Source organism: Pseudorca crassidens, chromosome 3, assembly GCF_039906515.1.
Source record: "Pseudorca crassidens isolate mPseCra1 chromosome 3, mPseCra1.hap1, whole genome shotgun sequence".
NCBI classification, from domain to species: domain Eukaryota; kingdom Metazoa; phylum Chordata; class Mammalia; order Artiodactyla; family Delphinidae; genus Pseudorca; species Pseudorca crassidens.
Genome location: NC_090298.1, coordinates 88,919,062 through 88,938,711, shown reverse-complemented (window position 1 = coordinate 88,938,711; position 19,650 = coordinate 88,919,062). Strand labels below are relative to the sequence as shown.

The 19,650-nt window shown below is 35.6% G+C and overlaps 1 protein-coding gene across 7 annotated transcripts in view; it reads right to left on the bottom strand.

The window, feature by feature from the left end:
• FER (FER tyrosine kinase) overlaps positions 1-19,650 on the bottom strand; it is a 474,202-nt gene that overhangs the window by 308,290 nt on the left and 146,262 nt on the right. For all 7 annotated transcript variants that reach the window (XM_067731395.1, XM_067731398.1, XM_067731396.1 and 4 more), the window contains 2 exons: positions 17,981-18,103; positions 4,931-5,120 (listed from right to left, as the gene is read on the bottom strand). In XM_067731395.1, the coding sequence (XP_067587496.1) occupies positions 4,931-5,120; positions 17,981-18,103 (313 nt within the window). The remainder of the gene's footprint in view (positions 1-4,930; positions 5,121-17,980; positions 18,104-19,650) is intronic.

The following is a 19,650-nucleotide window of genomic DNA, read 5'->3' as shown; positions in this document are numbered from 1 at the left end:
AAAGGATCTGTCTTCTAATTCATCATTTCCCAAAGTACAGTTTCCATTGCGCAGTGGTCCCTTCAGGACACTCTTTGAAAAGGGATTGGAACAGTATTTCCAGAGATGCTGCATTCCGTGCTATAGTTCTCCTCTTGGGAATTTGATTAAAAAGTTTAGAAAATTCCTGCAGTCAATACAACTGTTTCTTCTGCCTTAACCGGGTATGTCCGAAATTCTAGAACTCATTTCTCCTTGGAACATTTTTCGAGGACACCAAATTCTCTTGATTTTCTACTACCTCACTGGTCATTCCTTCTTAATCTCTTCCTGATTCCTCCTTGTCTAGACCTAACTTGCAGTGACCCAGAGTTCAGTCCTTGTTTCTCTGTTCTTCTCTATCCTCTCTCACTTGGTGACATTCTATAGTCAAATAATTTTAAATACCATTTGATGTCTACAACTCTCAAATTTATATCTCCAGTCCAAATCATCCTCTGGAACTACCAAATTTCTACACTGATGGGGTTTCTTTCTTTTCTTTTCTTTTCTTTTCTTTCCTTTCTTTCTGTCTTTCTTTCTTTTTTTCTTTCTTTCTTTTCTTTCTTTCCTTCCTTCCTTCCTTTCTTTCCTTCCTTCCTTTCTTTCCTTCCTTCCTTCTCTTTCCTTCTTTCTTTCTTTCCTTTCTTTCTTTCTCTCTCTTTTCTTTCTTTTTCTCTTTTCTTTCTTTTTCTTTGTTTTCTTTCCTTCCTTCCTTTCTTTCCTTCCTTCCTTCCTTTTCTTTTCTTTCTTTCTTTCTTTCTTTCTTTTTCTCTCTTTTCTTTCTTTTTCTTTCTTTCTTTCCTTCCTTCCTTTCTTTCCTTTCTCCCTTCTTTCCTTCCTTCCTTCCTTCCCTCCCTCCCTCCCTCTCTCTCTTTCTTTCTTTTTTGGAAAAACAAGCTGAAATCTTGCTCTTCCTCATCAAAGCTGCTCTACGTGTACTCTTTCCATGCACTTGAAACAAATTCTATTCCTCTAGTGCTCCCGCGCAAAACCTTAAAGTTGTCCTTGACTCCTCTCTCTCATACCCAACATTTAATCCACAGGAAATCTCAAGGGCTCAACCTTCAAAACATATCCATAAGCTAAACACTTCCTGTTAGTTCCTGTGATACCATCCTTGCTCAAACTGTCATCTTCTATCACCTGGGTTGCTGTAACAACCTCAATCTTCCATTCTTATTAACCTTAAGCATATTATCAACACAGTGATCCATTTAATTCAAAAGTCAGAGCATGTCAATCTTCTGGTATAACCTCCCAACCCAATGGCTCCCCATTTCATTCAGAGAAAAGCCATAACCCTTAATTATGTTCCACAGGTCCTGAGATCTGTTCTCCATTACTTCTCTAATCTCATTCCCTATACTCTCACCTTCCCCTCTACTCAGAGCTCCTTACTGTACCTTAGACAGTCCAGACCTGCTCCTGCCTTATAGTCTTTGCAATAAATACACCCTCTGACTAGAATGCTCTTTCCCCAGAAATTAAGTGGTTTACTAGCTCCCCAGTTCAAGATTTTGTTCAAACGTCACTTTCTCGTGTAAAAATTGATCAGTAGATGCCTTTGAATGGTAAGTAGAACTATGAGATATTTTATTTTATTTACTATTATTTTATGCAGTAGGAATATATTATATTTATTTAATAACATTTATTATTTTATAGTTATTAAAGCCACATATGCTGTTTTTCAAAATCTTGGAAATTAGGAAAAATGATAAAGAAAAAAACTCCTACCACGCAGAGATTTTGTGATGACTATTAACCTATTATTTCATTTTTTTCATTAAAAAGAACATTGTTTATATAAAAAATGTCACTTTCTCGATGATGCTTATCTTTATTTGCATTTAAAATTGTATCCCAACCTGTGACCCTCTAGACCCCCAATCCCCTATCCTGCTTTGTTTTTACGCCTCGACATTTAGCACCTTCCAATATAATACATAATTTACTTATTTATTAACTGCCATTCACCACAGAATGTAACCTCTAAGAGAGATTCTTCATTAGTTTTATTCACTGATATATTACAAGCATCTAGAAATATCCTCAGCACATAGTAGGTGCTCAATAAATATTGCTTGAATGGATAAATGAAACATACTTATCCACAGATAATAGAGAATTACTGTGCAATACTTAATATTTATCAATATTATTTTCTCCTTGGTATTTTGGCCAAAATTAGACTTAGGTGAAAAAAGACAACACTAGAAGGATGACTTTTCCTGACAAAGATGTTTACATTACCTGTCTCCACAGATTATTAGATTTCTGTAAATTAATAGATGGGCCTTAATTCTCATCGAATTATAAAGTCAAAATAAACATCAATACATCTAAGAGCCTGACTACAATTCTAACCCTGACATCTGAATCACCTTGGAATTTTTATAAGAATATACAATCCATGGCCCATCTCAGCAGTACAGTTCCTTAAGGGCACTCTTCCACAGAAGCATTCACCACCAAAGAGTCTGAGTTTTGGTTAACACTGCCATTAATTAGGATCATGTAAAATAGTTAATACTTACTCTTAAATAATATTTAGGCCAAGTTTTTACTATTTTCCATGATATTATGCTTTAATTTTTAGTTCTTCCAATTCTTCCAATATTCAACTAAATTTCCCTTGTTGAAACACCATTTATAAGGATGGAATTTATAGAGAGGAAAAAGCAATGGAACTGCTTACATTAATTTCAAGCTTTTTGGGTAATGTTATTCATAAAACAATGCTTAAACAGTCATTTGGTGAAAAAATCATTTATACTTTTAATATTTTGATTGTTTTTAAATAAAATGAAAAGTTATATTCTAATTATTACTGAAAGATAGAATTATGCAAAAATTTCACTGATATACGTGGGAGTATTATTTAGTTTTAAGAACTATGAATTGCAAATATTTCTACTTGTTTTATAAAACATACTGAAAAACTCATTAGTTGCCATCAATCTGAGGAATGTCCTGTTTGATTTATAAAATGTTACTTTATTACTTTAAACTACATATAGCGTTCCTTTGTAAATTCCTTAAAGACTTACTAAAGTCATTGCTTCAGTGAATAGATAAGATGTATAGAAACAAATAGCATTTCAACTATTTAAAATAAACTGGATAAATGCAATACATGACATCACTTTCTAAAAATTTATAAGGTATTATCATTTAATAAATGGGTATAAGAGAAAGTTTGAAAGTACCAGAAAGCAGTTTAGCCTCTTAAACTGTATTATACATTCTCTCTAAAACATTATTTACTCATTTACTGAAAAAGTTTTTCTTCAATGATTATGAAAGATAAAACTCCAAATGATTACAAGTTCTTAATGAAATAAGAATTAATGAACTGTTATATTTTAAATTCCAAAGTCTAGTTTTTAGCTGCTGTTATCAAATGGGGATATGCTATCATTTAGTGACTTGAAAAACTATCTTTTATTCTATAATAATAATGCCAACATGAGTCATCTGCATACATAATTACTTAAAATAAATTAGGTAGCCCGTTTTAACCTATCTGCCACTAAAAAAGGCTATGAAGTAACCAATTCCACACCCACATGGGGACAAGGAAATACTATAAACCACACTTAGAGAGCAAAAGATTTACTAACTAAGGTTTCAAAGCCAAGCAAAAGAATAAACCTTCAGAAGTTCCTCTGAAAAAAATGCATGTTAGTTATCAAAACTCAAGAAGCAAGAAAATTACGCCAGTAGGGTCCCTGGTCTACATGGTAAGATCTTTATTGTCTGGTAGGACAGTAAAGGACAGCAAAGAATTATAATCCATAATTCACAATGTAATGTATAGATCACTATGGCTCAATTAATAAAAAATAGTAATAACCACAATAATTTAAACACTTCCTATTCATATCCAGATTTATCTAGAATTGGACATTTCAAATGCAGTCTTTTTTTCCTATGGAGACATTCGAATCCATTTAACAATCTAATTGTACTATTTAGAATCACATAAACTAAAAATTACTAAAATATCACCTATAGCATAATTAACTATAATATAATAGTTCTATTTACGGACTGCATACAGTTACCCACAGAAAAATCAAGGATACAGCTCAGGCTTTTTCAACCTTGGCACTATTAATATTTTGGTTTGAGTAAGTTTTTGTTGTGAGTAAGAAGGGATGGGCTGTAACGTGCACTGTATGGTATTTAGTAGCATCACTGGCCTCTACCCACGAGATAGCAATAGCATCCACCAGCTGTGAAAACCAAACATGTCTGGAGACATGGCCAAATGACCCCTGGGGGGCAAAACTGCCCCCGATAGAAACCACCAACATAAGATAAAGGAAGGAAGAAAAGAAGGGGAAGAGAGAGAGAAAGTAATTAAACTAGGCATTCTTAAACAGTTAATAAATCTGTATAAAATAAAGCTGAATTTCTAGTTGCTAGATTTAAATGTGTTTATTGTAGTTTAAGGCTATTTATAAGAAAAAATCATCTTTAAAAAAATCAGTGTTTTGTATTGTGAAAACAATAAACACATCATCAATCTCAGATAAATTCTACTGTTCTTATATAAGAAAAAAAATTAATAAGTATCTTTCTCCTTATTTCTTATTTCTATCTTAAGAATAACACCCTACCTTCCTGCTGTCTCCCAGGAATAAAAACAACTGCAGTCTTTGTTTTCAGTTTTGAAGGCAAGAGAAGAGCTTTTTCCTTTGACTCTACAGGTGGTTCCTGAAAGTGCTCTCCAGGTGACCTGAGGTGACTGACAAGTCTATTTTGCATTTACAAACAAGTTTAATAGGACCTGCATATTAACAAGAGTAATAATTTGTTACAGCAACCAGAATTACTTTTTGTATTCACTTATTACCTATATACTACTCTTTCAACTTTCTCATTTGATTACTCTTTGGCTTACCATAGATGTAACTGATCGCGCATCTTCTTCATAATTTACTACTGGAGGTGGCTCTTTCCCATCATTTTCTTGTACTTTTTGCTCTAGCAATTCTTTCTGTGCTGTAAACTTTGCCTCAGTGCATCTCAGCTGCTGGACTGACTGTTTTAGCTCTTCAAGTGTCTGTTTTTGGCTTAGCAGAAGTACAATACTAAAAGAGAACAGATTAATATAAATTATTTCAACTTCTTTAAGAAATAAAGGCTTTAAAGGAAACTATATATATGTATATTTTGCTCCTATTTTCTTTCATTTTCCTCTTTATAAGAGTCATACAGAATCATAAGAATTATGAAACTAAACAGATTTTGAGTCATCACAGTAGTTACTAAATGTTAGCATTAACAAAATGGAAGGAAATGTTTAGAAGCAAAAACCAAATTCAAGATGCTTTCAAATGTATTACAATATATAGCATTCATTTTATTTTACAGTTAAAACATCTACCTCACAAAGTACAGACACTTAGGTCCAGAAGTGTAGAGCCTAAACTGAATTGATATGACTGAAGGAGAATCTTACTTTATTTCAAATCGTAAATGGAACATAGATAAGTCAGACCTGTGCCTAGAGTAAAATAAACCAACTCAAGGTGACAGCCTGGAACCAAGCTGTGTGCATATTGTGAGGGGTGTGTTTTTAGAGCTGGGGAAAGATGTTCTGATAAGGACAAAGGGAATGAGTGTAAGTCCCCAAATCTTCCCCATAACATCATTATAAAGACAGTAGACTTCCCCATTCCTCCTTTAGAGAACTACACAGGCCACATGTTACCTTATAGTGATCTTTTAGCCCTTGGAGTCTGTCCTTAATAGGAATTTCAAATTAATTCACCCATATTAAAGCTACAAGAAAACAGGCAGTGCCGGTGAGGAATATCTCTGGGAATGCTATCATACTTCGTGTATTAATACCTCTTTTTTTTAACATCTTTAATGGAGTATAATTGCTTTACAATGGTGTGTTAGTTTCTGCTTTATAACAAAGTAAATCAGCTATACATATACATATATCCCCATAACCCTCTCTCTTGCGTCTCCCTCCCACCCTCCCTATCCCATTCCCTCTAGGTGGTCACAAAGTACCGAGCTGATCTCCCTGTGCTATACAGGTGCTTCCCACTAGCTATGTTTTATATTTGGTAGTGTATATATGTCCATGCCACTCTCTCACTTCGTCCCAGCTTACACTTCCCCCTCCCAGTGTCCTCAAGTCCATTCTCTATATCTATGTCTTTATTCCTGTCCTCCCCTAGGTTCTTCAGAACCATTTTTTCTTTTTTAAGATTCCAGATATATGTGTTAGCATATGGTATTTGTTTTTCTCTTTCTGACTTACTTCACTCTGTATGACAGACTCTACGTCCATCCACCTCACTACAAATAACTCAATTTCTTTTCTTTTTATGGCTGAGTAATATTCCATTGTATGTATGTGCCACATCTTCTTTATCCATTCATCTGTTGATGGACACTTAGGTTGCTTCCATGTCCTGGCTACTGTAAATAGAGCTGCAATGAATATTGTGGTACATGACTCTTTTTGAATTATGGTTTTCTCAGGGTATATGCCCAGTAGTGGATTGCTGTGTCATATAGTAGTTCTATTTTTAGTTTTTTAAGGAATCTCCATGCTGTTCTCCATAGTGGCTGTATCAATTTACATTCCCACCAACAGTGCAAGAGTGTTCCCTTTTCTCCACACCCTCTCCAGCACTTATTGTTTGTAGATTTTTTGATGATGGCCTTTCTGGCTGGTGTGAGGTGATGCCTCATTGTAATTTTGATTTGCATTTCTCTGATGATTAGTGATGTTGAGCATCCTTTCATGTGTTGTTGGCAGTCTGTATCTCTTCTTTGGAGAAATGTCTGTTTAGGTCTTCTGCCCATATTTGGATTGGGTTGTTTGCTTTTTTGATATTGAGGTGCATGAGCTGCTTGTAAATTTTGGAGATTAATCCTTTGTCAGTTGCTTCATTTGCAAATATTTTCTCCCATTCTGAGGGTTGTCTTTTCGTCTTGTTTATGGTTTCCTTTGCTGTGCAAAAGCTTTTAAGTTTCATTGGGTCCCATTTGTTTATTTTTGTTTTTATCTCCATTTCTCTAGGAGGTGGGTCAAAAAGGAGCTTGCTGTGATTTATGTCATAGAGTGTTCTACCTATGTTTTCCTCTAAGAGTTTGATAGTGTCTGGCCTTGCATTTAGGTGTTTAATCCATTTTGAGTTTATTTTTGTGTATGGTGTTAGGGAGTGTTCTAATTTAATTCTTTTACATGTAGCTGTCCAGTTTTCCCAGCACAACTTATTGAAGAGGCTGTCTTTTCTCCATTGTATATTCTTGCCTCCTTTATCAAAGATAAGGTGACCATATGTGCGTGGGTTTATCTCTGGGCTTTCTATCCTGTACCATTGCTCTATAATTCTGTTTTTGTGTCAGTACCATACTGTCTTGATTACTCTAGCTTTGTAGTAGAGTCTGAAGTCAGGGAGCCTGCTTCCTCCAGCTCCATTTTTCTCTCTCAAGATTGCTTTGGCTATTCAGGGTCTCTTGTGTTTCCATACAAATTGGGCAATTTTTTGTTTTAGTTCTGTGAAAAATGCCATTGGTGCTTTGATAGGGATTGAATTGAATCTGTAGATTGCTTTGGGTAGTAGAGTCATTTTCACAATATTGATTCTTGCATCCAAGAACATGATATATCTCTCCATCTGTTTGTACCATCTTTAATTTCCTTCATCAGTGTCTTATAGTTTTCTGCATACAGGTCTTTTGTCTCCTTAGGTACGTTTATTCCTAGGTATTTTATTCTTTTTGCTGCAATGGTAAATGGGAGTGTTTCCTTAATTTCTCTTTCAGATTTTTCATCATTAGTGTATAGGAAGGCAAGAGATTTCTTTGCATTAATTTGGTATCCTGCTACATTACCAAATTAATTAATTAGCTGTAGTAGTTTTCTGGTACCATCTTTAGGATTCTCTATGTATAGTATCATGTCATCTGCAAACAATGAAAGCTTTACTTCTTTTCCAATTTGTATTCCTGCTATTTATTTTTCTTCTCTGATCGCTGTGGCTAAAACTTCCAAAACTATGTTGAATAACAGTGGTGAGAGTGGACAACCTTGTCTTGTTCCTGATCTTAGAGGAAATGGTTTCAGTTTTTCACCACTGAGAACGATGTTGGCTGTGTTAAAAACCCTCCAGAAAGTAGGCGTAGAGGGAACTTACCTCAACATAATAAAGTGTATTAATATCTTAATGAACTGTGCCATGCACTACTGAAAGTAAGTTACTAATACATAAAAGACAATTGGGAAAGACAGTCTCTTCAGGAAGTGGTCCTGGAAAGTTGGACAGCCGCATGTAAATCAACGTTAGAACACACCCTCTCACCATACACAAAAATAGACTCAAAATGGCTTAAAGACTTAAATGTAAGACAAGACACCATAAAACACCTAGAAGAGATCATAGGCAAAACATTCTCTGACATAAATCGTACCAATGATTTCTTATGTTAGTCTCCCAAGGCAACAGAAATAAAAACAAAAATAAACAAAGGAGACTTAATCAAACTTACAAGCTTTTGCACAGCAAAGGAAACCATAAAACAAAAAGACAACCTACAGAACAGGAGAAAATATTTGCAAACAATGCAACCTACAAGGGCTGAATTTCCAAAATATATAAGCAGCTCATACAACTCAACAACAAAAAAAACAAACAACCCAATTCAAAAATGGGCAGAAGACCTAAATACACATTTCTCAAAAGAAAAAATACAGATGGTCAATAGGCACATGAAAAGATGCTCAACATTGCTAATTATCAGAGAAATGCAAATCAAAAGTACAGTGAGGTACCACCTCACACTGGTCAGAACAGCCATCATTAAAAAGTCTACAGGGCTTCCCTGGCGGCACAGTGGTTGAGAATTCACCTGCCGATGCACGGGACGCGGGTTCATGCCCCGGTCCAGGAGGATCCCACATGCTGCGGAGTGGCTGGGCCCGCTGAGCCTGCATGTCCGGAGCCTGTGCTCTGCAACAGGAGAGGCCACAACAGTGAGGCCTGCGTACCACAAAAAAAAGTCTACAAACAACAAATGCTGGAGAGGGCATGGAGAAAAGGGAACCCTCCTACACTGTTGGTGGGAATGTAAGCTGGTACAGATACTGTGGAAAACAGTACAGAGGTTCCTCATAAAACTAAAAATAAAATTACCATGTGATCCAGCAATCCCACTCCTGGGCATATATCCAGACAAAACTGTAATTCAAAAAGATACATGCACCCCTATGTTCATAACAGCACTGTTCACAATAGCCAAGTCATGGAAACAACATAAAGGTCCATCGAAAGATGAATGGATAAATAAGATGTGGTACATAAAAATAATGGAATACTACTCGGCCATAAAAAAAGAATGGAATAATGCCATTTGCAGCAACATGGATGCAACTAGAGATTATCATACTAAGTGAAGTCAGAAAGAGAAATACCATATGATATCACTTATATGTGGAATCTAAAATATGACACAAATGAACCTATCTATGAAACAGAAACAGAATCACAGAAATAGAAAACAGACTGGGGTTGTCCAGGGGGAGGGGGTTTGGGGAGGGATGGAGGGGGAGTTTGGGGTTAGCAGATGTAAGCTTTTATATATAGAATGGGTAAACAACAAGGTCCTACTGTACAGCACAGAGAACTATATTCAATACCCTCTGATAAGCCATAATGGAAAAGAATATTTTTTGAAAAGAATGAATATATATGTATAACTGAATCACTTTGCAGTACAGCAGAAATTAACACAACATTGTAAATCAACTATACTTCAATTTTTAAAAATTGATTTAAAAAAAAAAGAAGGAGATCCATAGACTAGGAGAAAAGATTTACAAAAGACACATCTGATACAGGCCTGTTATCCAAAATATACAAAGATCTCTTAAATGTCAACAACAAGAAAACAAACAAACTATTAAAAAATGGGCCAAAGACCTTAACAGATACCTTACTGAAGAAGATATACAGATGGCAAATAAGCATATGAAAAAATGCTCCACATCATATGCCATCAAAAAAATGCAAATTAAAAGAACAATGAGATAGCATCATACATTTATGAGAATGGCCAAACTCCAGGACATTGACAACACCAAATGCTGGTGAGGATGTGAAGCAACAAGAACTCTCATTCATTACTGGTGGAAATGCAAAATGGTATAGTCACTTTGGAAGACAGTTTGGTAGTTTATTACAAAACTAAACATACTCTTACCATATGATCCAGCAATCATACTCCTTGGTATTTAGCCCAAGGAGTCAAAAACTTATGTCCACATAAAAGCCCACACATGAATGTTTACAACAGCTTTATTCAAAACTGCCACAACTGGGAAGCAACCAATAAGTTCTTCAGCAGATGAATGGATAAACTGTGGTATATCTGGACAATGGAATACTTTTCACTGCTCAAAAGAAACAAGCTACCAGCCCACAAAAAGACATGGAGGAACCTTAAATGTACATTACTAAGTGATAGAAGCCAATCTGAAAAGGCTACATAATGTATGATTCTAATTATATGACATTCTGTACAAGGCAAAACTATATGGAGACAGTAAAAAGAAAGCTATATGGAGACAGAAACAAACCAGATATTCTTCACAGGGTGAATGATCAAATTATGGTATATCTATACAGTCATGAGTTGAATTGTGTCCTCTAAAAAGATATGTTCAAATCCTAACCCCAGGAACCTCAGAATGTGGCCGTTTTGGAAACAGGGTTGTTGCAGATGTAATTAGTTAAGATGAGGTCATACTGGAGTGGTTGGGCCCTCAATCCATGACTGATGTCCTTGTAAGAAGAAGAAAATCTGGATACAGAAAAGAGACCACACGGGCAGAACACTATATGAAGATGGAGGCAGAGATTGGAGTGATGCTTCTATAAACCAAGGAATGCCTAGAACTGCTGGCCATCAGCAGAAGCTAGGACAAAGGCATGGAACAGAATCTCCCTTAGAGCCCATAAGAAACCAGCCTGCCAAGACCTTACTTCAGACTTTTGGCCTCCAGAACTGTCATAGAATAAATTTATATCTTTTTTTAAGCTGCCCAGTTTGTGGTACTTCAAAATGGCAGTCCTAGGAAACTAATACACATGCTATGGAATACTACATAAGAGTAAAAAGGAATGAAAGTACCTGGATGAATCACCAGAGAATTACAATTAATGTAAAAAGACAATCTCAAAAGGTTACATACATTATGATTCCATTTTATATAACATTTTTGGAAAGACAAAATTATAGAAATGGAAAATAGATTACTGGTTGCCCTTAACTGGTGTTAAGGAGGGGGTGGGAGATAGAAGGCAGTGTAGCTATAAAAGTACAAAATGGGGGATCCTTGCAGTGATGAAAATGTTCCAAACCATGCCTGTATCAATGTTAATATCGGATTATGATATTATATTATAGTTTTGCAAGATGCTACCATTAAGGGGAACTGAAAAGGTTTATGGGATCTCTCTGTATTAATTCTTACAACTACATGCCAATCTGTAATTATCTCCATTAAAATTTAATTTAAAAATATGTATCAGTGGTTGTTCCCTGGCGGTCTAGTGGTTAGGGTTTAGTGCTTTCACCCATGCCGTGGCCCAGGTTCAATCACTGGTCGGGGAATTGAGATCCCACAGGCCGCACAGCATGGCCAAAACAAAAAGTTTCACTGCTGCTTCCTGTGGTAACGTGAGGTTTCTATCATCTCATATACCTTGGGTTTCTAAATAATCTGTTTCAGAAATAGGCCTTTTTAAATTCTTCTTCAGGAGTTCTAAATATCTATTATGTCATATCAGCAATCACTTAGACATTCTGAGACACTATCCTAACACCAAGAATTAGGAAATACATAAAAGGGAATATCACTCAGCCATAAAAAAGAATGAAATAATGCCATTTGCAGCAATTTGGATGGACTTAGAGATTATCATACTAAGTGAAGTAAGTCAAAGACAAATATCATATAATATCACTTATATCTGGAATCTAAAAAAGTGATACAAATGAACTTATTTACAAAACAGAAATAGACTCACAGACTTAGAAAACAAACTTATGATTACCAAAGGAGAAAGGTAGGGGGGAGGGATAAATTAGGAGTTTGAGATTAACGTATACACACTACTATATATAAAATAGATAATCAACAAGGACCTACTAAATATATTAACATCTTGCTTTTGTTCAATAATTACTTTTTTTTTTTTTTTTTAAGTTTTATTTATTTTTTTTTTATTTTTGGCTGTGTTGGGTCTTCGTTTCAGTGCGAGGGCTTTCTCTAGTTGCGGCGAGCGGGGGCCACTCTTCATCGCGGTGCGCGGGCCTTTCACTGTCGCGGCCTCTCTTGTTGTGGGGCACAGGCTCCAGACACGCAGGCTCAGTAGTTGTGGCTCACAGGCCTAGTTGCTCTGCGGCATGTGGGATCTTCCCAGACCAGGGTTTGAACCCTTGTCCCCGGCATTGGCAGGCAGATTCTCAACCACTGCGCCACCAGGGAAGCCCCAATAATTACTTTTTAAACAATACTGTTATATAATCACTATGTAACACACTATAATTATTTTATATGCTTATAACACCATTGAGCAAAAAAGCTATAAATATTTCAAGAAGAAGAAAATTATAATAAATGCATGATTGTATAATACAAGATGCACAAGAAGCTATAAATAAATTTAAAACATTGAAGGGATCAGGACTTATGCAGGTGCTATTTACTCCCTATTTCTGACTACTCTTTCCATGCATTCTTCACTTGGAGGGCACTTTCTGTCCTTCAGGTCTCAGCAAAACTGCCATTTCCTACAAGACCCCTGACCACCTATCTTAAGTGGGTACTCCTCTGTTATTCTTCTATCTGAACTCCTTGTTTCACAGCAATTATCACAATTGTTAATGTCCTGTTTTGTACTGGTCTACTCTACAAAAGTGTAAGCTTCATGAGACATGTGACCATATGTGTCTTAACCTTTCACTGTATTCATAGCACCTAGTGGATATAATCTAAAAATTCTGAGACAAAAATAAAAGGTACCTGAGTTTGCAAACCAGAACAATACTCCAGATGGTTCAAGTATTACCTTCACTACAAGCCAGATGTGAATCTTTGCAAGTCTCTTAAAATTTCTGGCCCTCAGATGTCACATAATTTGAAAGACAAGGAGGTTGAATCAAGTGATCTCTTAAGATTTTGCATGGCTCTAAGAGTTATGATTTTATAATGTACAAAGTATTTTTAAGTACTCGGTGATAATGGTACAGCATAATACAAAACTGAATAATCATTCACTTTTTGTAAATCAAACTAAGCATTAAAACCAATAGTAACATTACCAGCTCTTTATGCCAATGAGTCATAAATGACATTTGCTTGGTATATTTTCCCATAAACTATTTTCTAATACAGTAGTCAAGGATCATAGATCAGGAGAAGATGGATATTATTTCAGTTTGAATAAAAATGCGTTGGAAGTACTGAGCAAAGATATGTATACTAGAGTGACGCTTTGTGTTCTATTAAAATTATACCATTTCAAATGGTTGGTTTTATTCCTTTCACCCACCCTTTTTTTTTTTTTTTTTTTTTTGCAGTACGCGGGCCTCTCACTGTTGTGGCCTCTCCCGTTGCGGAGCACAGGCTCCGGATGCGCAGGCTCAGCAGCCACGGCTCACAGGCCCAGCCGCTCCGCGGCATGTGGGATCTTCCCGGACCGGGGCACGAACCCGTGTCCCCTGCATCGGCAGGCGGACTCTCAACCACTGCGCCACCAGGGAAGCCCCACCCTATTTTTTAAATAAAATTTTGCAATAGCTGTACTTCAACTGAGACCTGCATCATTTATATAAGCTAAAACTCTGTGTTTCTTAGTGTGAATTTAATGTCACATAAAAACCATTCTTTAAGTTCATTTTTCACTTTATATTATTCAATTATAGGACTCAAAGCTATCAAATGATTTCTCATATCGTTTATTTTTTCACTGTTATTATAAGATGCTTTGGAGAAATTTATGTTAAACCCAAATTTAAAGGTTTTAACATTAGTCCCTCATATGTTATATTTTCATAGGAACACAAATGCTATTTCTATTAAGTAAACATTCACATAATTCCATTAATTTAGAAATAATTTAAGAATGTAAATTATCTAATATAGGATATTTTTAGTATTTGGAAAAAATGTAGTTTTGTTTTATTGTTTTGTTACTTTCATTTTTTATTTATTTATTTATTTTTGGCAGCGTTGGGTCTTCGCTGCTGCATGCGGACTTTCTCTAGTTGCGGCAAGTGGGGGCTACCCTTCACTGCAGTGCACAGGCTTCTCATTGCAGTGGCTTCTCTTGTTGAAGAGCACGGGCTCTAGGTGCGCGGGCTTCAGTAGTTGTGGCACGTGGGCTCAGTAGTTGTGACTCGTGGGCTCTAGAGCGCAGGCTCAGTAGTTGTGGTGCATGGGTTTAGTTGCTCCGCGTCATGTGGGATCTTCCCAGACCAGGAATAGAACCCGTGTCCCATGCATTGGCAGGGGGATTCTTAACCACTGCGCCACCAGGCAAGTCCCTGTTTTATTACTTTTAACTAACACGGTATATGAAGCTATAAATATCTGCAGAGTAAAAATAAATCTATTTTTGAAACTAGATAAAAATTGCTCTTAATCATATATTTAAATAAATATATGTAGACATATATATTTACATATACACACAAAAAATGGAAATGTTTAGAAATATTAAGAAAATGAAATGCAAACATTTACCCTAGAATCCCTTTCAGACTATTTGTTTAGCAAAATATTTTAACATATGATTCAAAGACAAACTTCAACCTTACCAATGTCTAAATTAATGAGATTTCAAAATGACTACTTAGTTATATAAATATGCTTAACATTTTCAAGATTATGCCCTGAAGCTAACAATAAAAACTCCATTAATAACAAAGGGGTGACAGAACTTGGGTTAAACAGGACTCATTCCCTGAACTGCTTGACATACTTATCCCGTCTAATTTATTCTCCTAAGAACACTGTTAAAATCGTAAGATCAAGCAATTACTGTGATCAAACAGACAGAAACCTTGGAGTCAGGAACTCATGCATTTTCTATCACTTACTGGGTATGTGATTCTAAGTAAGTTATCTAAGTTCTCTAAGTCTTAAAGGTAAAATCCAGGTAATTACACAGGGAGCATAGTGAAGATAACATTCAGTGAATTAACATATATAAAACATCTAGCATAGTATGTGGAACAGAGTACAAACTCAAGAGATATTATTTCCCATATGTCCACCACCCTTTAAGCTTCCTCTCCTCTATGCCCATTCTCATCTTCTGATAAATACAAGTAGGTGGAGGAATGTGGATCACACTGATTATGTAGATGAAGAGAGAATCGAAGATGTGAGTCAAGAGAACATACCAAAAAAATCAAAGAATCTACAACTACCAGGATAAGACAACACTTAAAGATTGCCTCCCCCAGCAACTCAGACATGCTGGTGAGAGGGTCAGCTAACCTACTGTATTTCTTTATATCTGCTAAATTATAAAACAGGAGTCATTTACAATGTGCACATGTACAAAACTGTAAAACGTACAACTGCTTGGTCATCTGAAGAGATTTACTAGCAAATAGAGAAAAACAAAAGATAATTTTTTTAACTTTATACGTGCAATGGTTGATAAATTTTATTTTTATAATCCCAGTAGAATCTTCTGTTGATGCAATACTGAAAATTTCCAGATTTATTAAAGGAATATCCAGAGTAACTCAAATTTCCCTGTTCTCACCTTTAAAAGGCTCATCAATTTCAATATGACATTTAACACCAAGTTGTAATAAAAGCCATAGTATAAGTGGGAGAAGTAGGCTCCTAATATCCTGAGTTATACAACAGGATAGATGGTGTTGCCATTCACTGAAATTTTAAAAAATACTAAGAGTGAACTAGGTTGCGTTGGGTTGGGTTATATTGAGGGGATTTTTTTTTTTTTTTTTTTTTTTGCGGTATGCGGGTCTCTCACTGTTGTGGCCTCTCCCGTTGCGGAGCACAGGCTCCAGACACGCAGGCTCAGCGGCCATGGCTCATGGGCCTAACCGCTCCACAGCATGTGGGATCTTCCCGGACCAGGGCACGAACCCGTGTCCCCTGCATCGGCAGGCGGACTCTCAACCACTGGGCCACCAGGAAAGCCCTTGAGGGGATTTTTAATTCAGCCTTAGATATGAGAAATTTAGTGTACTTCTGAGGCACCCAAGGAGGCATGTCAAGTAGGCAACTGATTACACGGCCACAGAGTTCAGAGGGGAACTCTGAGCGAGAGTAATATACATGAGTCATCTTCAGGGGATCACCTAGAGATAGAGTACAGAGAGGAGAATGACATAGCCTAGGGCCATGCCTTGGGTAACTCCAAAATATTCTGGCTGAGTGGGGAGGATGAATTTACAATGGAGTGGCCAGAAAGAGAGAAGCAAGATCTGTCACCTTGGTCCCAAAGGCCAAGGGAAATGAAGTCAACAAAGATACTGTGAGGAGGTCAAGTAAGATCATTGCTAAACTTAGCAATATAAAGGTCATTGATGATCTCATAGATATCTACCTATTTCAACAGTGACAGGGCAGAAGCCAGATATCTGTGGGTTAATTACTAAGTGAGACTTAAGGAAATGAGTGCTCATTAGCACTCTTACAACAAGTCTGACTAAGAAAACAGAAAGCAAAGACAGTAATTGAGGGAAAAGATGAAGATTAATGACAGGTTATCTAGGGTGGTAAGAAAGGTAGAGATTATTTTCAGGAGTCAAAACCTAAGAATATTTAAAAAGTGAGCACAGGACACAGTTGAGAAGAAAAGGTGAACATAATATATAAAACAATGTAAAATTTCTGGGAAAGTAAGAGATGATGAGATATAAAAATAGGCACAAGAAATAGACAGGAAAAGGAACAGATCCTCTATGGAAGTAAGGAAAGAGAATGGGTACAAACGTGGTGCATTTAGATATCTAAAATATCTAGAAAATAAGGGACTTGCCACCTAATGATTCTAATTTTTTCTATAATGTAGGAGAGGTCCATCTGCTGACTATGATGGGGTATATAAAAGGATCAGAAATTTGAGAGAAGTAGAAAATATTTGAAAGGTTGTGTAGAAAGTAAGAGCAAGTATAGACCAGACAAATGCTACACATCACAATCCTTGAAAGTCTTGACAAATCACACCAATTGGGAAAGTATGATAGCAAGAAATTTATATATTCTAGTCTAGGATTAGAGAAACCATACCAGTAACCCCTGTTAGAGATGCAAACAATGACCAAAGTCAGATTAGAAATTTTAAATTTTAGATCGAAATTTAAACCTTAATATAGTAGAAAACATAATTATTGAAATCAGTAAAAACAAGAGTATAGCAAAACAAGTTATGTCAGAGGATCCATGAAAATATTTACAGATCCAGAAATCAGCAAGAAAAACAACAGTAAGACAAAAACAGCACAGCAAATATCAGAAGGATTTTTATAGGTGAAACAGACTGCTCTTTTTTAGTAAGTTTATTTGCTTCCTTCCAACACAGTAGAAACCAGTTTCTAGATAATACTGGTCTGTCACTTTCTTAACAAGGAATTCACAGTGAATCTGGTAGACTTTGATGAGGGGGAGTAAAGACAGGTTTTAACAGGGTTTTTCAGAAAATAATTCAAACCATTAAAACATTGAGACATATGATCAATACACTATATTGATAAAAACACAAAATCACTCTTCTAGAGTCCAAGAAAGTAATTCAACCATACACAGTTTTATACTTAATATGAAATTTCAGCTTCTAGAAATTACACATCCATAATTCCATGTAACTGAAGTACTTCTGTAAAATTACATCAATTAAACTTTCTTCCTTCAAATTATTTTTGTTTTACTCACTCAGACTTCTTTTCATAGGTCTTAGAAGATTCCTCAATCCTCTTCTCTAACTCCAGGACAGCTTCCTCCTTATTTAAAAGCATCTGCTGTGTCTGTATAAGTTCCTCTGCTAAAGTTTTCAACCTAGAATGAACAGTTTCCTCATTATCAATCAATACATTAATTACACTCACTTTATACATACCAAAAAAAAAGGGATTCATATATCTAAGGTTGCAATGTCCAAAACAGTAGTCGCATGTAATTTTACACTACCAAATGTAAAATAGCTAGTGGGAAGCAGCTGCATAGCACAGGGAGATCAGCTAGGTGCTTTGTGACCACCTAGAGGGGTGGGATAGGGAGGATGGGAGGGAGACGCAAGAGGGAGGAGATATGGGGATATATGTGCACGTATAGCTGATTCACTTTATTATAAAGCAGAAACTAACACACCATTGTAAAGCAATTATACTCCAATAAAGATGTTAAAAAAAAAAGTTAATGCATATAAAAATATAAATTTAATTAATTAAGAGTAAAATTTCAGTTCCTCAGTTCCATCAGCCACATTTCAAGCACTCAACAGACACATGTGGCTAATGGCTACCCCTTTGGACAGAGAAAAGAACATTTCAATAATCACAGTGAGTACTCTTGGACAGTCTGTTTTAGGGAGTCTTATTCATCAAACAGCAAAAGAGAAAGAGAAACTGAAAATGGAGAAAGAGAAAAGGACTAAAGTAAAAAATACCTGTCATCTCCCAGGAAGAGTGTATAGTGAAAAAAACACGATTTTTGTTTTCAGAATAACATGTATTTATAATCTGGCTTTGCCACTTTTTATCTGAGATCCTGGGCAACTTGCTTAAGCTCATTGGATCTATTTTCTCATTAGTATTTTGGGTACTGTAATACCTGCTTCAGAGCATTGTTTTGAAGATGAAATACACTAATGTATAAACAATGAAAATGGTACTTAGGAGGCATCTGAGTAAATAACATCTAGTATTATTTGCATATATTATCCCATTTAATTCTCACAACAACGTATGAGATAGATACTGTTATCCTTATTTTAAAGAAAAGAAAGTAAGGCTCAGTCACATGGTAATTTAATATAAACTATTTCTGTTGTCACATATTACAATAGAGGTATTTTTTATTAATATATAGATTTGAGTACAATTAAATACGTAAAATTAATATGTACCCATAGACCAGACAATTTTTGGTCACATAAAATGCATTTGGTCCTGAATAGAAATATTTCTACCACGAAAACACACACAGCTGGAATCTAAAAAATAATACAAATTAACTTATTTACAAAACAGAAACAGACTCACAGACATGGAAAACAAATTTATGGTTATCAAAGGTGAAAGGGAGGGAAGGAATAAATTAGAAGTATGGGATTAACAGATATACACCACTATATATAAAATAGATAAGCAACAAGGATTTACTGTATGGCACAGGAAACTATATTCAATATCCTTTAATAACCTATAATGGAAAAGAATCTGAAAAAGAATATATATATATATATATATATATATATATATATAAAACTGAATCACTTTCCTGAACACCTGAAATTAACACAGTATTTTAAATCAACTATAGTTCAACTACAAAAAGGAAAAATAAAATTTCTATAATCATAAAATATACATACACAGCTATCA